Below are 19515 nucleotides of genomic sequence, written 5' to 3'. Positions count from 1 at the left end.
CAGAACCACCCCTAGGAGAACTGTACAAAAGACTTTTTAAAAATCTATTTCCTCAAAATCTAGGGAAGGTGAAAATATCTAAGGAGGGGAAATACCCAAGGAAATATAGTAATTATAGAAATATAGTAAGTTGAAAATTGAAAATAAACAGCCTAGAAAGAAAACTCTAGCCAAACAGAGTTTAGTATCCAGAACAAAGGCAAGCTGTGTTGGAGCACAGAACCACATCAAATTTTGTTTTGGGGCTGGCCCAAGCCAGATTCTGTTCCAGCACACAAGAACTTTGAGCTTGGTGTTCCCTTAGAGTAATTGGGTACTAGCCCACACCTTACTACCATTTCTTTTACCTTTCCCTTTGAAACAGACCAGTAAAGTAAGCAATCGTAAAACTCTTATGACTGTTTTAAGTGCTTAGCAGAAATGAACAAGAGACCAAGCAAGAGTGTGATAGTGGCCAACTCCGTAAAGAGTCTCCTGACAATAGGAAGGAACCCAAAGTTCTTCACATGGCAAGAAGAGCCCACATCTAAGGCTCTTTGGGGCAGCTGGCAATGAGATCACAAGACAAAATCTCAACCACGGTGTTATAATACTAAGTCCAAAGGAAAAATGTAGTTATTAGGGGCACAATAGGTTTTTCAGCTTAGTTAAAAGTTGCCTCTTAAATACCACAGAGATTTTCAGAAAAATCTGGTAAGAATTGTGTGAACTGATACAGAGTGAAGTAATAAGAACCAGAAGAACAATTTTTACAAAAACTTTTGTAAAGACAATAGCCTTCAAAGACTTGAGAACTCTGATCAACACAATGATCAATCATGAATTCCAGAGGACCAATAAGGAAGAATGTAGATGATGGGCTAATATGCAGAATGGGGCTCATATGCATTTTTGGACATGTCCAATGTAGGAATCTGTTTCAATTGACTGCATATTTGTCATAAGTTTTGTTTTTCTTATTTTTTTCCCCAATGTGTATGTTGTAGGAGGTAGGAGTGAGCTGAGGGTAAAAAAGGGGTCAAAATAAAAGGTAGCTGAAAAGAAAAAAAAAGAAAAGGAAAGGAAAATAAAGAAAAAGGAGTCATTGAAGTATTTTTAAATGTACAGAACAGAACACAAGGCCAGGGGGAAAAAAATCACAGACAAGCAGGATAATTTTGAAAGTTACACACTGAATTTATTGTTTATTTAAAAGAAAAGGAAGCTATACATAACAGAGATTTGCAGTTTCATATACAATCCTCTTTTCCTGTTCTATATATTTGGAAATGCCCGTTTTATTTGGTATTTAAGTTCAGAATAAAGAAAAAAGTAAACATGAAAACAAAACAAAAACACTCATACCATAATTAAAGGTAATGATTATGTATGACTTGAGATAATATGATTTCCCTAGCATAATTCCCCCTCAAAAAAAAAGAAAAGAAAAAGAAAAACACTCCATATTTAAGGCAGGAAGAATAGTTTTTTCACCATTTAGAAAATACTTTAGAATCTTGCTCTTAGGAGACAGTACATTTATTTCAACCACGCTACCAATGCTCAAAGTACATTGGTAATTCTTATTTTGGAATAGATTCCAGAGCCTGTAGAAGGGCCTTCTGAATGTTCTCAATGTTGGCAAATCTCCACACTTTGAGGGTAGATTTGATTTTTAGAAACAGCTGGGAGATATTCAGAGTCAAATCTAGTAAGGTGGGTAAGTCACAAACATAGTGTGGTAGGTTTAAAAAAGAGATTTATAATAAGTAAGGTTTTTTGATGTGGCATAAAAATCTTTCAAAACGCAGCTTAACTATGAAACATTCTTTGTATTCTTCTTTGTTCTCCTCAGTCCATCATGATTTCTCCATTCTGTGAACTCTTGTAGCATTTAGTTTACAACTCTTTTGTAGCACTAACCACACTGTACTGTGTATTTAGAGTTCTAGGTACACATGTCTTATCTGCCCTACTGGACTGAAAGTTCTCTGAGGGCAAAGGTCATGTCTTAATCATCTTTGTATTTCAGCACTTAGAAAAAGGCCTTAAACAAAGTCTTAATACTTAATATTGTTGAATCTGTTTAACATGCATGTCTTGACTCGCCGTGGTACAACAGAAACAGCTCCTCTGACATTTATTACATTTATGACCTTTGGCAAATCACTTGACCTCTCTGTACCTCAGTTTCCTCATCTTTAAAATGAGGGACTTGGCCTAGACAGTCTCTAAGCTCTTTTCCAGTTCTCAAACTCTGATACTATGAATAAAAACTCATCAAAGGCAAGGATTACACCTTTTTTTTTTAAATAATCCCCTACGCATAGGCACAGAGGGGCCAGATAGGTGAAAGAGTGGATAGAGATGCAAACCTGGAGTCAGGAAGACCCATCACCCTGAGTTCCAATCTGGCCTCAGGCACTTACTAGCTGTGTGACTCTGGGCAAGTCACTCAACCATGTTTGCCTCAGTTTCTTCATCTGTAAAATGAGCTGGAGAAGGAAGTGGCAAACCACTCAAGTATCTTTGCCAAGAAGGCCTAAATGGGGTCATGAAGTGTGGGACATGACTGAAACAAATGAATAACAACAACAAATTCACTGGCATTTCAGTGAGTAGAGTGTTGGATTTGGAGTCAGGAAGAGACGAGTTCAAATGCTACTTCAGATATTAACTGAGTGACCCTGGGAAGTCACTTCGCCTCTGCCTCAGTTTTCTCATTTGTAAAAAATGGTGATAATAATAGCACTTCACAAGGTTATTGCAACACTCAAATGAGATAATATATAGAAAGTGCTTTACAAAACTTAAAGTAATATATAGATGCCAGCTATGATGATGATGATAACAAAAGTTACATGATCTTATTAGCATGAAAACTCCTCCACCAATACTGATCTCAACTCCACCTCTTCTTGATAACCTTATTTGTGCAATTCCTGTCCATGTCTTTGTATATATCGTTCATAAAGGATCCACCCAACATGCTACAGACCCTTTTCTAGTTCCTTTTTTATTTGGCGGACACCAGGGGGCCCTCAGGCAGTCCCCTTCCAGAAAAGTCAAATCCTCTCCACATGGGGCAAGTTGGAGATGCCCCAGTACTGCCCCTCCTATTACAAATTTGTTCAACTACTATTTATTAAGCAGTGACCCACGTACATCGCTATTGCTTCATAAATGCTAGTTGAATATTCTTTTTGTTGGGGAGGGAAGGAAGTAGGGAGAATCTCCATGTGGCATAGATCTGACTTTGCCCAGAAGGCCAAAAAATTCAGACAGTCAAGTTGGATCAATTCAAGAATGAGCAGATGAAATCTTAGGAAGGGAATCCAGTAGCAGCCCTGAGTCCATGAAGAAGTTGATACAGCTCAGGGAAAAGCCTTCTGGGGAAAGGGGGAAGGGGGGTGGGGAACAGTGGATACAATTTAGTCACTAGGAACCAGGAAGGAGGATGTTGGGGGAGGGTGACATAGACAACAGACTTCCTTACTGGAAAGATGCAAGTTCAAGAACTGTGGCCAAAAAATCAAACAAAAACCAAAATACAAACAAATTCCTGGCAAAGCTCTTAATTCTGTCCATTTCTTGGGTCGTGTCTACACCAGCAAATCTTTGCCAAATAGCTGGACTGCTGGGGCAAGAAAGGGGCTTTATTTGAGCCGATCCCAACAGCCTAAACTTTTGTTTCTGCTAAATACGTTTTTGTTGCTGGCCAAAACAGAACACTGGGTTCTATGTACAGAAATGAGATGCAACATTTGAAGGGGTGAGGGGCTACAGAAGTAGAAAGTGGGTGCAAGAACAGTGAGAATTTTCCCAAAAGCTGTTCAAGCTGTTGCCTTTTTACAACTTAACACTTTGCAAAAGGCAGGACCTACCCAAGCCAATGTTTTTCCAGTTATCCCTTCTACATCTCAACTTTCCCCATCACGGTTTTGATATCTCACAGGTCGGCATAAGAAATTAAATGGGAATTTTGGCAGGACTTTGTGGAAGCCACAGATAACACATGAGGGCCAACAGAAGACACAGAAAAGATTCAGAAACTCAGAAATGCATCACAATATATATATATAGTATTATATAAAATCAATATATTTTATCTTTTGATACCATAATAATTCAGAATTCTCTGGTACAAAGGGAGAGCCAAAAAATTTTATGTGTATTTTCCAAATGAAGGGGGGTACCACACCCCTAACCTCCTCCGTGTGGAAGGGATAACCGTGCAAAAGTATGAACATTCACTAATATAGCAAACACATTAAGCACCTTTTATATGCAATACAGTAAGTTAAGCACTGGGGTAAATAGAAGGATAAGGGGGATAGTGTCTCATCTCAAGTAACCTATAATACAATAGGGGGAAGGGAGAAAAAAACACATACACAGATAAATATAATCTAAATTAGAATAAAATTATAATATAACCCACTTAGTCCGTTAATAAACTCATGTCTCCCTGCATTTTCGTGGCACTGCTCAGTGGTAGTTCTCTGGTCACCCATCAGCCCATGGATCAGACCATGCTGGTCAACCTTCCCTAAACACATTGCCATTTGTTGATATCTTTTCTGAAATGCAGCACCCACAACCAAAAATAGTACCCCCATTAAAATGGGGCTCAGTACAATGAGACAATTACCTCTCTCATTTTTGAATGCTAGAACGCTATCTATGCACACTAAGACTTATTTTTTAAGCAGTCATGACATATCAGTGACTCATACTGAGCTTGTGGTCAACTAAGACACTTAGGTATTTTTCACATCAAATGCTCTTCAAGCCATATTTTTCCTCAATAGCATTCTACCCTGACTACTTGCTTTTCTCTACAATAAGAAAGAATGATCAGTCTGGTTCATAAATATACAGTCCTATCCTACTTAATCACTGGTATAAAAAACATCTATATATCACAGGTATAAGCTTTTTAAAGATTTCTTTCTGATAACCTACTGGTCCAACAAAAATTCCCCAACCCTTCCTACAGTGAGAAGCATCAAAGAAACATATCTGACAAAGACCAGAAACAACCTTATGATAAGATCAGTGTATTGGACCATGTACTCCTTAACTTTGTTTGATTAGAAACCTTTTTGAGCCAAAAGGCATCTTAGAACTTTGTTGCAGAGGCGTGGAACAATGAATGCGGAATACAGTATATACTGGATTTGATGGTTGCATTGGTTAGTTGTGCTTCTTTTTTTTTTCCATCTTATTTTAAAAGATATAAAACCTTGGCCAAGCCAGTTAACATCTAGGCATCCCTTGAAGACTATAAGTTGCCGAGAAGGTGCTGAGCTGCACTTGTAGAATCTTTTTTCCTCACTTAGGAGTTCCCTATACCAATGCAGTCACAGCTTCTATCTCTATCCCTGTAAGGGAGTGCTTTCTGTGGGTGAAGAGAGGATGTTAGAAAATGTAGGTGATTTTAAATACATGGCAGTAAGGAATTGGTTTTTAAACAGAGCATTAGAGTTGGAAGGCACTTTGTAGGATATAGAATGTTAGAACATAGAGCATTAGAGCTGGAAAGGACCTCAGAGACCATTTAGCCAATCTTCTCATTTTGCAAGTGAGGAAACTGAGGCCCATAGAGAAGTTACCAACACAAGCACACAATAGGTTAGTGACAAGTCTCCCGATGCCCAGTTCTATGTTCTACCTTACCACTTGCCCCAGCCAACTGTCCTTTGGATCCAGCTTAATCTTGCTGGGACTCAGAGCAGGAACTTTTCTATACCTACAGCATTGAGAAGTTAAAGAATGATGTCTGAAGACCTTCAGTAGCACTGCTTCAAGTCAAATAGGCCACCAGCCCGGACCCTGATCTCCCTTTCTCCTTTTCTGTCTCTCTGTCTCTCCCCTCCTCCATCTCCCTTCCTTTTTCTCTCTTCCTCTTTCTCCTCATCTCTCCCCTCTCTCTCTTCCTCCTTTTCTCCTCCCTCCCTTTCTCCTCTCCTTTTCCTCTCTTTCTCCCTTTTTCCTCTTTCTTTTCTTCTCTCTTCATTCTTTTCCTCTCTTTTCCTCTCTCTCTCACTTTCTCCTTTTCTGTCTCTCTGTCTCTCCCCTCCTTGATCTCCCTTCCTTTTTCTCCCTCCCTCTTTCTCTTCTCTCCCCTCTCTTCCTCCTTTTCTCCTCTCTCTCCTTCCTTTTCTTCTCTCTCCCTTTCTCTTCTCTTTCTTTTCCTCTCTCTTCATTATTTCCTCTCTTCTTTTCCTCTCTCTCTCCCCCTTTTTCCTCTTTTTTCTTTCCCTCTCTTCTTTTCCTCTCTCTCTCCTTTTCTCCTTTTCCTTTCTCTCTTTCTCCTCCCTCTCTTCTCCCTCCCCCTCCTTCTCTCCCCCTCTCCACTCTCTCTGAAGGTGTTGCCACTGAACTATTTTCATACTTCCTCAGTGAGGGTCATGTTACAGTGTCTCCACCTATGTCTCCAGCAATAGAGACCAACTTGTTTGTTCTTCTGAAGCAGATCAGTTCTCTTAAACCACACCCCATCAGGTCCCTGGCTTTCTCACTTCCATGATAAAAAGGTATCTCTCCAACACAAAATAAAATAAAATCAATTTTAAAGAGAAAGAAAATACTTTCACCCAAACCAAGTATATTAAAGATAATGAATAAATGTTTTCCTTTTCCATTCACTATCCCATGGATTACTCAAAAATTCTATCACTTACCAGGCCTTGTACTAGGCCTAAGACACAAAAATGGCTATGGCACAGTCCCTAGCCTTCCATAAGGTTCCAAAAAGGGAAAGAGATGTCCACAAATAACTGGATTACAAAGTAGAACACAGTGGGTACTTGGCACAGTGTTAGTCAGAAAGACTTATCTTCCTGATTTCAAATCTGGCCTCAGACACTTAGCTCTGTAACCCTGGTCATCACTTAACCCTATTTGTCTCAGTTTCCTCATCTGTAAAATGAGCTGAAGAAGAAAATGGCAAAACACTCCAGTATCTTTACCAAGAAACCCCGAACAGGGTCATGGAAAGTCAGACGCAACTGAAACTACTGAACAACAACAAAAAAAAGTAGACAGTGCTGAAGAAGAAATAATCACTTCCAGCTTTGGGAGTAGAAGATCAGAGCAAACTCCATGGAAAAGGTGGCATATGAGCTGTTATCTTAAAGGAAGAGTATATAGGATTTTGATAGGTAGGGAATAAAGGTAAATTGAAAGGCAGACTGTTTCCAGGAAAGTAAGTGGCTAAGCAAACCATGGAAATAGGAAAGCCTGGAGTATATTTGCAAAGCATCAAATAATCTAGCTTAGCTAGACCCTGTAAGGCCTGTGTAAGGAAGCACTTTGAGATAAAGAAGAAAGGGCAGGTTGAATCCAGAGGATTGAAGGTATTTGGTTCCAGGGTAAAGGGTTTAACACTTAGTTTGAGGAGGAATAGGGAGTCACTGACAGTTAAGTAGGAGACAGAAAGTGGCTGCATCTCTACTGACACCCTTCCCTTCCACATAAAAGGATAGGACAAGCTTGACAGATCTTTAAGAGCTAAGGATGCTGTGCTAAGCTCCCTGATATCTTAGGATGTCAGTTGAAATTTGGTAATCAATTCCAATTAGAATCCAAGTCATAAGGCTCAACCCACTAGTGATGAGTACATACTCCAGACACACCATCCTAGGGGTATACAGGAACTCTACAAGGCACACTGAAAAGAGCTAAGGAAGACGTAAAAGAGGAGGAAGTGCCAGTGGGGCAAAAAATCTCTCAACTCATTAAAGTATCAGAATAACTCATTTCTATTCAAAGCACTAAGGTGTGTTATTGTCCATCTCCAGTGACCCCAGTTTGATCCCAGGCATCCTTCTCGGAATACACCAGGCAAGAGTGAGAAATGCATTCTCAGGAATGGTGGGAAAATCCCTTCCTTGATGGTGATTCATAGCAAGCAGAGCTGACAAATCCAGGAACTGCCCCACAAGAAGGTCATTTTCCACTAATCTGGTGGTAACCTGTCATGTGTTCCTTCTGCCAGTCAATACTATAGGCCCTGCTTCAACAAAGTCCTAATAAAATTCTCCAAAGCTGAAAGCCATCTGCTTTTGTAGGATGCCAGTTCTCTCCTTTATCTAGCTTAAGCCTGATTTTTTGTTTTTATTCGGTTATTTTTTTCAGTTGCTCTTCGTGATCCCATTTGGAGTTATCTTGGCAAAGATACTATAATGTCTGAGCCGGATTTGAACTCAGGTCTTCCTGACTTCCAGACTCTATCCACTGCCCCCACCTAGCAGCCCTTATCTCCATTTGTAACTCCCAAGTATTTTGACTCCAAAAAGAGTAGAGATTATGGCCTGGAGATATGATTCTTGATTAAATAAATCAGATGAGTTTTCATTCACCTAACAAATATTTATTTAATCACCTGTATGTAATGTGCACAGTGCTAGACAGTAGAGGAGATACCAAGTTCAGATAAGGTCAAAAGCTCAGGTAGGGGAGAAAACACAAAAGCTATTGTATACAAAAGATAAGGATAGGGACTGAAGGCCTGTGATTTCAAAAATTTCCAGGTGAGGAACCTTTCTCTCCCAAAGCAGGATGTCATCTTCTCCACCTGATACAGAATTGCCTAGGGCACTGAGAGGTTAAGAGACATCCACAGGGTTACACAGCCAGGGTCAGAGGTGGGATTTGTGCCTAATTCTCCCTGGCTTTGAGGCCAGCTTTCTTCATCTATGATGCTAGGCTGGCTCTCCTAGTACACATTTTAAATGCATTGTTGTTCAGCTGTGTCTGACTCTTCGTAACCCCATTTGGGGTTTTCTTGGCAGAGACACTGGAGTGGTTTGTCATTGTGTTCTCCAGCTCATTTTACAGATAAGGAAACTGAGGCAAACAGGGTAAAGTGACTTGCCCAGGGTCAGACAGCTAGCAAATATCTGAGGATGCAGGAACATGAGTCTTCCTTCCTCTAGGTCCAGCACTCTATCCACTGTGCCACCTTGTGAATTTCTTGTAAATGCATTAGGAAGGTGCAAAAAAATAAAATAAAATAAAATTTTAAAATATCTCACATAAGGTCCAAGGGAGAACACTGTTGTTGACTGGTGGATCAGGCAAAACATCTTAGAGGACATGGCATTTGAATTGGGATTTCAAGCATGGATAAGAATTCAAGAAGCAAATGAAGGCATTAATACCCAGAAGTGAAGTGCATGAATTAAATATTTCAAAGTAGTGGGCTTAATTAGTGTTGCATCCTGCCCTCTGGACTACCCTCCTACTATCATTCTCATCTCCCTCCCACCAGAATCTTGGGTTTTCTCCCAGGAAGCCAGGCCCTGATAGGGGAACTTTTACCTCATCTTGCCCTAACCCAGACCTCCATGCCAATTCTAGGCCATCTCCACTCCACACCACACCATCTGAGACATACCCTCTGCCTTTCTAGCTCTGCTTTGTGTATTGTCTTTCCCTGTTAGAAAGTAAGCTGCTTGAGAGCAATCATTAGCTTACTTGATTGTATTTGTATGCCCAGAACTTATCACAGGGTCTGGCATAGTGTGTTCAATAAATGCTTTATCTAATTATCCATTTTATAGTTTTGAGATTACTGGAGAACACTGGGAAAAGTTGGTAGGAGACCTGAAAAACTGCCACAGTGTCTAGCTGACTGCAGCTTTGCTCATTCAACCCCATAGATAAGGCTTTCAGAATCATGAGAGAACTGGTTTTTAGGAACTTAGTCATTTGGGGCTTCCAAGCTAAGCAATTCATTTGTCCCTCCTTATTTACCTGCCAACTCAAAGGCCATGAATTGGAAGTCCAGATACCTGGGTTCTAATTTCAGTTACTACTGTGTTATAACAGGGCAAGCTATTTCATCTCCTTAGGACTCACGTCTTCCCATCCTTCAGGTGAGATGGCTTATCTAACCTCACAGAGGGGACTGTGAAGATTAATGGAGATCACGCATGTGAAAGTGCTCCGAAAAAATATAAGCCATGTACGAACAGTGGGGGAGCACTGTGACAATCAATTGTCAATTGACCCTCAACCTAAGCTGTTTATGGTAGCTCTCACTCCTTCCTTTTGGAAGCTACCAGCTACTTCAACCTAAAATTCATACATGGCGAGGTGTGTTGGTACAGGCAGCTAGGTGATGCAGTAGATAGAGGATTTGGCCTATAGGATGATCTGAGTTCAAATCAGGCCTCAGACACTTACTAGCTGTATGACCCTGGGCAAGTCACTTAAACTGTTTTCCTCAGTTTCCTCATCTATAAAATGGAGATAATACTAGCACCTCCCTCCCAGGGTAGTTATGAGGATCAAATAACAGATAATTACTTAATAAATAAAAGATAATAATCGTAAGGCACTTAGCACAGTGCAGCACAGTGCCTGAAAGATACTAAGTGCTACAGAAAGTTAACTATTATTATTATGTAAGGGGAATCATGAAGGGAGAAATGAAACTGTTAACCAATTCTACAAGGTCCTAAAGGAGAGTGTGACTCTGTCCGATTTCTCTTATATCTCTTCTCTCTAGGTCACATGCAACACTCAGATGTGTCCAAGACTCTCTCTATATGCATTCTCCCAACAAACAGCAAGCCTCATAAAATACAAAAGACTAGGATCAGGCCTCACTTATTTTTGCATCTCTCCAAGGGTATGGCACAGAACCTTTTGCTGAGTAGGTATTTAATAAATGTGTTGAGTTTAATGGGATAGATACATATTTATTATTGTATTTAGCTACTTCAAGCACACCAGGTGAGATAATTTGAAATATTAGCCTGAACTCATTCAAGACAATAATCATTACGGATTTAAGCTTAAAAAGGGGGGAGGGAGAAGAATGTATGAGACCAGATGAAGGCTCCTCATTCACTACAAATCCTGGTTTTAAATGTGATAAACTAGCATAAAATGTTTAAGGGAGCCATTATGAGAGAAAAATCACTGGGAACAAAATGAAGGCGAGGCATAACATCTCAATACTGTCAAGGCAGCACACCTGGAAAACTGCTGGGAAATCTAAGCAGAGATGGAGGCAGGAAACTTTCCTCTTTAATTATGAGGAAATTGGTGAATAAGAGAGCTGTCTGGTGCACACAGGCTGGCACTGGAACTTGACAGTCAGCTTACTGACAGTTACAGACTCACCTATGAAGTATTTAAAGATTTCAGGGAATAGCAGTGCCTGCAGACTTGGAAGATTAGCTGAGAGGCACCACAGGAAACTCAGGAAACCAATTTTTCCCTCCCAATTTGCAGGCCAAGAGGCTCTCAAACTACTCAATTAAGTTGCTTTAAAAAGGAGAAGGGGGAATTACAGAAAGATTTTTAGTATACTTTCCTAAATCTTGTGTTAGCACCTGTAAGTTCCACTATTATTTTCTCATCATTTACAAATGCATATATGCACATAACAACAATAAGCTCTCTGAGAAAAGGAGCTAATACTTACTGAACCAGACAGTCAGAGCTGGAAGAAGTCTTGGAACAAAGAATGTCTGAATTAGAAGAGATAGTCTGCTCTTAGCCCACCCTCCTTCCACCATTTTAAAGGTGGGAAAACAAGCCCAGAAAAGAAAAGGAACTTGTATAAAGTCACAAAGGGCAGCTAGGTGGAACAGTGGATAGAGCACTAGCTTAGAATCAGGAAGATTTATCTTCCAGAGTTCAAATCTGGCCCCAGACATTTACCAGCCGTGTGATCCTGAGCAAGTCATTAGCCTTGTTTTGCCTCAGTTTCCCTCATCTGTGTATCTTTGACAAGAAAACCCTAATGGGGTCATGAAGGGTTAGACAAGACTGAAATGATTAAATAACAACACAAAGTCACAAGGAATTTAAAAAAAAGGGCTAGGGTTAGAACCTAGATCTCCCAAATCCTTTCCACTAACACTGTCCGAAGCACCTAAGGCCATGCTCACGAAACTGAGCACATGGCAAGCGTTCAGTAAATGCTTGTTGAACAAATATAGTGAGCATATAAATCTCCTGCTTTTCATTGCTGTCCTCTGCCATGGTAGTGGACAGTTATTTATTTCTCTGCCCTCCTCTAGACACTGATATAAAAATCACTAGAGTGTAATAGGGAATGGGGAGGCACTCTTCCTGGCCTGCCACAGCTCAGGGATTCAGAAGTTGATTATAGAATTGTTGCAGTTCCTAGCTCAGCTGATCAAGTTTCAGAAATGGAATGAAAGTTCACAAACCATAGTGAGCTGCCTTTTTTTTGGGGGGGGGGCAGGGCAGAAGGGAAGAAGAGAGGGGAGGTCTCCCTCAGTAAACCAGGATGACCATTAAATGCCCCCCCAACAATGCCCAGGCTCTTTCAGGTCAGGATCTTCAAGGGGCAAAGTCAAGGAGAAAGCTTCGGTGTAACCTCTAAACAACAGGGCACAGAGAGGTCTCTTTTCTGCTGGCTGGTCATCTCAGCCAGCACAGCAAGGGGAGCGGACAAGCCAGTCTTAATTGGGTTCCACCAGGCATTTCCTGGCTTTGAACAAAAGGTGCCTCCAGGGGAAAATCCTGTCTTTATGTTAAGATAAGAGAATGCCTTTCAGTCTAGTATTAGAAAGTCTTTCTCTCCACTTCCCCCTCAAGACAGAGATAATCCCTAACCTTATTTTTGCTCTTGATTGTATGACTTTAGGCAAGTCCCCTTTATTCTAATGCCTTCCCTCAGCTGATTATTTCCTACTTATCCCGATAGTGTGTTCTTAGCATGTTGTCTTCCCCATTAGACCGCGAGCTCCCTGAGAGAAAGGACTGTCTTTTGCCTGTCTTTGTAACCCCAACATTTAGCACAGTGCCTGGCACGTAGAAGTAGGTGCTTAATAAATATTTACTGACTGAATGCCCTGAACTTTAGAACCTTCCTAAGATGAGCATGACCTCTATCTCTCCTCCCCTGTGACTTAATGAGAAGGCTGGTCGAAAGCTGAGCTTCTTTGAGACAGATGCAGTGGCAGTATAAGGCAGTATTATTTGCTCAAGCTTCTTCAACTGAAAAGGTCAAAGTAGCAAAGGGCATTTGGAAAGATTTGGTAAAGCCAGCTGCTTACGCCCATCAATAAAAGACAGCATCAGATATTCATTCAGCTCACACTGCTTGGGATGGGGTTGGGGAGGGATAGGGGGTATGGACAGCAGGAATCAATGACTCATCTCAATTCTGAGCTTTGCATTTTCAAATGCAATCATGAATAATATTTTTTTCAACTACTATGTAATTTGGAAGGAAAGACACCCCTCTCCCAAAGCTGGCACTGCAATTAGAAAATTAGTAGAATAAGATTTGGGTACACAGGATACAGAAGGCTTCTTTGTATCCGTACCCCCTTTATAAGGAAAGTTAATTAGCTAATTGTTAACCATAATAGAAGGAAGATTTCACTGAAAGATTCAGAAGGCAGCCTCCAGAAGGTTGGACAGATCCCATATGAAGGACTTCTACAGGGACAAGAACCACTCATGAAAAATGAGAGGCAATCTCCGCATTGATGAGATAGAAATAGATGATGGTAACCCAACTGCAGTCCCTGAATCCCCGAGGCAGCAAGCACCAAAGCCAGGGAGTGTACACATTCATGTGTTCCACCTAGCCAAGACAGATGTAAAAGATACTCTTTTCCTTTTCCCTAAGAGGGTTGTGGAGTTGGCTTTACTGTCTCCTTAATAAAGGTAGCACATACACAATTAAGATTTAAAAAGGCCAAAAGGCAGCATGGCATAGTGGACAGAGAGCTGGCCTCCGAGTCAGGAAGAGATGGGTTTGAGGCTCCCCTCTGAAATATTCTGGTTGTGTAACACTGGGCTAGACAGTTAATCTCTTGGTGTTCTCGATCACAGATGTCAAGCTCAGACAAACATACAACAAAATAAATAAAAATACAATAGAACAGAGCAAATGTTAATGTGTTCTTCTAAGTCAATAGACACTGAGTTAATGAACACAATTTCTATTTGAATTTGACTTTGCTGCTATAGGCAACTCTCTGAAACAAGGGTTGCAGAGAGGATGCCATTTTGTATTGGGAGAAGAGATTTCCTCATGGGGACAACCTTATGCCAAGGAAATCACAGATCCAGCTCCTGATCACTCCAGAAAAGGCTATCCAATAATGTTAAAGAAAAATCTGGTGAAAGTAAGTTGGCAATAAGAAGTGAGAGGTGCCATCTTCTAGTAGTAGAATTGGCTCTTTCAAGAAGCAAAAACACAATTCGCATCAGAAAAAGGATTTACTCCAGGACACTTAAGTTGTAGCAATTGTTGTTGTTCAGTCGCATCAGACTTCAGGACCCCATTTGGCATTTTCTTGGCAAAGATACTGGAAAGGTTTGTCAGTTCCTTCTCCAGCTCATTTTACAGTGGAGAAAACTGAGGCAAACAGAATTAAGTGACTTGCTCAGGATCACCCAAATAGTAAGTGTCTGAGGCCCAATTTGAATTCAGGAAAATGAATCTTCCTGACTCCAGGACTGGCACCCAATTCACTGTGCGACCTACCTGCCTGCGCAACACTTAATATGACAGTACAGTATACTGGGGCAGCTAGGTAGTACAGTGATAGAGTGCTGGGCCTGGAATCAGGAAGATCTGACTTCAAATCCAACCTCAGACACTTACTAGCTGTGTGACCCTGAGCAAGTCATTTAACCCTTATCTTCCTCATCGGTAAAATGCAAACACACTAGAGAAAGAAATAGCAAACCAGTATCTTTGCCAAGAAAATCCCATGGACTTTGTCCATAGACATAGAGTCAGACACAGCTGAACAATAACCGCATATGGGACAATTGTACTTTATTATCTTGGGAAAAAAAAGGCACAGGAGAGTAGAATAGCATTTTTGAAGAATAAATTTGACTTCCTTTGTCTCTTGACCAAAAGGCTCTCTTTGAATTGGCAAGGCTGCAAGTAAAAAAGAAATGCCCTAATAAGTGGCCCTTACCCAGCATTTTAACCATGACAAGGTTGTGTATCAAAACCAACAACGTTACTTCTCACTAAACACAACACTTTACCCATAATTTCTATGGTTCTGTAAACTCTGGCCCTTAAAAATAAACACTTTCTGCCACAGATACTTCAAACAGCTTGCCCAGCAAGGCTACAAGATTGTCTGTTTGTATACACAACCACCAAGTTACCAGGTAAAAATGACAATATTTTTAAACACCGCTACCAGAAAACTGTAACAAGGCACTCCCCAGGAATGGGGTGGGGTAGGAGGTGGTAAGCCAGATATCTGGAGATTAAAGGATAGTTGTAAAAGGCCTCCACCCTTCCAGATCGATTATAAGCAAGCAGAAGAGCTGTTCTTAGAATACTGGAGCCAACTTTTCCCGTCACTATCCTGAAATGACTCTTCCTTAATAAAGTTCATTTGTTTAAAAAAGCGAAACCAATCCAATTCTAGAAGGCAGAGTCCATTCAGGAAGAAGGAGAGGAGGAGTTAGAGCCGAGATCCGCAAACTAGGGGAGGTGCTAAGGGAGGGCCGAGACAACTGTCAGTGACAAGAAAATCCCTGTCCCTCTATTCCTTTTCTCCTTCGCTGCTCTCTCTAGTTTCTCCCCAATTTACCCATGCATGGTTCAGCCCAGCCGGGGGCACTTGAGGCTAATCATCTCCTGACCTCTGCGTTAGGGGAACTAGCAGGACAGCATGAGTTTTAGGAGCCCTATCTTCTATTCCTCACTCCCATTTTATGCTCAGCTACATCTATGAAATGGGATAAAGGAGAAAACGATGGGACTCAGGAGTGGTGGAGGGAAGACGGAATGAGAAATCAATAATCTAAAAGTCTTTCTCTGTCACTTACCTGTGTGACCACAGTCACTTAACCTCTTGGAGGCTCCATTTCCTGATCTGTAAAATGAGGGAGTGGGACTGGAAGGTCTACAAAATTCCTCCCAGTTCTAAATCTCTCTCCAACCCCACCTCCCCAGGCCCAAAGCCACTTACCTGGGACATCTGTGGCCTGAAGTTGATATCTTTGAGGTCTATAGATCCAGGTGAGAGGTTGTGTAGCAGCTGACACAACAGCACCCCGTCCCTCAGCGCCTGGGCCAGGTCGAAGACCACGGCCGAGGGCCACACTACCCTGTGGTTGGGGGGCAGGACTTTGCAGTCAATGAGCCAGCGGCCGCACTGCCGCCACTCCTCCATGGTGGCGGCGCCCGACGGGCCCACCAAAGCCAGCCGGCTCCCCCTGCCTCTGACCCAGAGCCCGGCGTCGGGGGGGACGCGACAGAGTCGGTGTCCGTTCCCACGGGTGAAAAGCCTCAGGGTCCTACTCGGCTCAGCTTAGGGCTCAAGACGAACCTCGCGGGCCCGGAGAAAGGAAAGTGCACAGGACCTGGGCCATATCTCCCCAACTCCGGGTTGTCCCCCAAGAAAGGAGAGAAGAGAGACAGGGGATAGGGAGTAGGCGTCTGCTTCTCTCTCCTCTCTCTTTTCCAGGAGACTTTCTCCTCCCGCAAAGTGCCTCAGCTCTTCCCCACCAGCATCCGCCCCCAGTCGATCTCCTCCCGGGCGGAGAGGCTTCAAGCCCAGGCGCTGCCTGTGGGCGGGGGGCGAGGCGATCCAGGGGAGTTCCCCGGAGACAGCACACTTGGCAGAGCCGACCACTCTCCCAATGCGCCACGGCAGGGTCGCGTCCCCCCGAGGTCTCCACGTGTGTCCAACCTCTCTGGCGCGGGAAGCTCGAGCCTCCCAGCCCTAAGCTGAGGTTTGGAAAAGCCAAGAAAAAGTCCCCAGACTCTTCGGCCCAAGCCGGGTACTCCCTTCACACACACAAGTCCGGGGCTTGGGGGGAGGTTCAGCTGCCCGCGCCCGCTGCTGTCCGGGGCGCGCTGAGCTCCGGGACCGGCCAAAAGCGCCGCATTCTCTGCCCGCCCGACCGGCCGGGGCGCACACAGCTGCGGCTCCGGGCGGCCCCTTCTTGTAGCCCTCCCTCTAGGAAGTGTCCCCTCCAGAAGACAAAGAGTCCCGTCCTCCCTCTCCCCGCGGCCGCCCGGCAGCCCCCCGCCCGCCGCCGGCTGCTGCTCCTTTGTTTGCCCGGCTGGCTCGCTCTCCCCGCGCCCCAGCGCTGGCTCCTGGCAGGAGGTGGCTCGACTTTCTTCTCCGGCTACCCCAGACTCTACTCCGCGCCGCTCCTCTCCCGTCCTGTGCTCAGTTCTCCCGTCCGCTCCTCTCGGCTCAGCTCTGCTCCTCTCCGACGCCGAGGCGCAGACTAACTACAGCTGGAGCGAGTGCAGGCTACGCGTTCCCGAAGAACCCGGCGCGGAAGGGAACGCGCGCCCGGCGGCCGGTAGAGAGCGCGTTCCCTTGCTCTTCACTCACACGCAAACGGGCGCGCGCACGGAGCTCCTCCCCCTCTTTTCATCACCTCCTTCCTTCTCTCTCTCCTTCTAGTCTCCGGTTTTCCTAGCAAAGAGAAAGTTACAAGAGGTTTGAGCCCGTGTATGGCCAGTCTAGAGATGCTCTTGCAAAGAAGGGAGTTAGAGAGATTGCACTGTCATAAGCCCTCCCCGGACCCTGCCCCTTGTCTTTCCTTAAGGCCCCTTCTCCACTGCTCCTAAAGATTGGGTTCCCTCACGAGAATGCCTCCTTTGGCACCACTCTTAGCTAAGGTTTGGGACGCGGAAGAGGAAGGGGATTGGGAGCAGAAGAATTCGGAGAGCATCCACCAGCTCCTCTGCATTGGCCTGCCCTCTGTACGAAGGTTACTCTTCCTCCTTTTCTCTTCTTCCTCCTTGGAGCAAAGGTTAGGAATCCCCCTCCCAGAAGCCGGCTAGCTCTGGCGCTCCCTGCCCGTCCTTCCTCCCGTTTGCGAACGCTGGCATCTTGGATGGAATAAATGTGAAATGTGGAAACGCGAAAGAGGAAATGGAACTGCAGCAGTTCCCCTTCAGCTGGTCCCCAGCCCAGGGACACAGCATCACCTCCACCCACGCTGCAATTTAGCCTGAGCAGGATACTAGGCTTCAGCCCTAGTATTTTAACTCATTGTATGTTAACTCCTTGCTCACACTTTCAATTTCTTCCTGCCGGTATGTGCCAGTGGTGGACCGGAGGAGAGGGGTTAAGAGAAATAGCTTCTCAGCACGGATTTCTTGACAGGGAAACTGAGGCAGCAAGTTTCTTCACAAGCAGCCTGACCAGGATGGGAATTTACTAAATGTTACCAAATGATGATGCCTAAAGTAATAATCGCGCCAGCTCACAATTACATGACACTTTAAGGTTTGCAAAGCACTTTTCTCACAACTCCATGAAGTAAGCGAATTTATCATTATGTAACCCCATTACACAGATGAGAAAAAGAAAACTCAGGGAGGGGAAGTGATTTGCCCAAGTCATACAATTAGTGTTAAGAGTCTGAACTAGAATTCAAATGCTTTTTCCATTATACTGAACTGTTCATGACAGCCTGGGAATCCTAACTTGGGATTTATTTTTATGGGGTTAGAAATATCCAGGTAGTATGCTCCCTTTTCTGTACATTTTGATTTCAACCTTGAATAAAGGTATTAAACTCAATATAAAGGAAAAGCTTCCTAATAACTGAATTGTCAAAAAATGAAATGGGTTGCCTTGTTAGGTAGTGAGCTTTCCATAACTGGGGGTATTCAAGCAGAAAGTAGATAACTGACTGCTTAAGGGGGACGTTGTATATGCAAACTCCTGATTCCTTATACGTGATGAGATTCCTTTCAACAAACATTTTTTGAGCACCTACTCAGTGCAAGGCATTGGGTATGTGTATAAGTTGACTAGGGTTCTCCTGGTACCAGAGAAAGAATGAGTCAACTTTGTGCAGAGACCTGGCATTCTACACATTTAAAAGTGGATCCTTGATGAGTTCGAGGTATTCAGGAGAATAGAGAGAATTTTTTAAATCCCTTAACGGAACCACTTTCCTTCCCTCCCCAACGCAAACTGACAGGAATAAAAAATCTGAATGGAAGGTGACCTCACTCATTTTAGCAGCTAATCCTGGAATGTGTCAGCTTCCTTCCAAAGGGGGAAAAAAAAGTTACATAGCCATACTAGCGATTACAACTGCTTTGAGCCCTAGCAGGACACAGTTTACCTACAGAGATGATTTCTAGACATCATCCACAAAGATGCTTAGATAGAAAAGGGCCGAGGACCCACAAAGTTCCCAGTCTCAAAGTTCCCAGCAGCCAAAGGCTTTCTCTCCTTGACACACTAACACAGTAGCCCTGAATAATCGGTTAGATTAGAATCTGTGTGGACTCAGAGCTGGAAAGACCCCTGGAACGTAGAATATCAGTGATGGAAGGAACCTTAGAATAAAGAACATACAATGTCAGAAATGGGAAGGACCTTATAATATGTGGGTTGGTGCTGGAAGAGACATTAAGAGCCATTTAATAGAATCTCTTCATTATACCAAAGAGAAAAGTGAGGTCTACTTACCCAAGTTCACACGGTTAAATAGTGTCAGAGCTAAGCTAGCATTTCCCCAGTACCATCTAAAAGGTCTCTCCCAATTGTTTGATAATTATCTTAATATATT

At 43.1% G+C, this 19515-nt stretch overlaps 1 protein-coding gene across 6 annotated transcripts in view; it reads right to left on the bottom strand.

The window, feature by feature from the left end:
* Nucleotides 1–17819, bottom strand: part of VAV2 (vav guanine nucleotide exchange factor 2) — a 456873-nt gene extending 439054 nt beyond the window's left edge. For 2 of the 6 annotated variants that reach the window (XM_078149967.1, XM_020981940.2), the window contains exon 1: nucleotides 15933–17819. In XM_078149967.1, the coding sequence (XP_078006093.1) occupies nucleotides 15933–16136 (204 nt within the window). In that variant the 5' untranslated portion in view covers nucleotides 16137–17819. The remainder of the gene's footprint in view (nucleotides 1–15932) is intronic. The other 4 variants (XM_078149968.1, XM_020981939.2, XM_020981936.2 and 1 more) reach the window with 3 other exon arrangements.
* Between the last annotated feature and the right edge of the window lie 1696 nt (nucleotides 17820–19515).

The sequence above is a fragment of the Phascolarctos cinereus genome, unplaced genomic scaffold, assembly GCF_003287225.1.
Source record: "Phascolarctos cinereus isolate Bilbo 61053 unplaced genomic scaffold, phaCin_HiC Scaffold_2;HRSCAF=192, whole genome shotgun sequence".
Taxonomy (NCBI): Eukaryota; Metazoa; Chordata; class Mammalia; order Diprotodontia; family Phascolarctidae; genus Phascolarctos; species Phascolarctos cinereus.
This window is presented reverse-complemented; position numbering and strand designations above follow the sequence as displayed.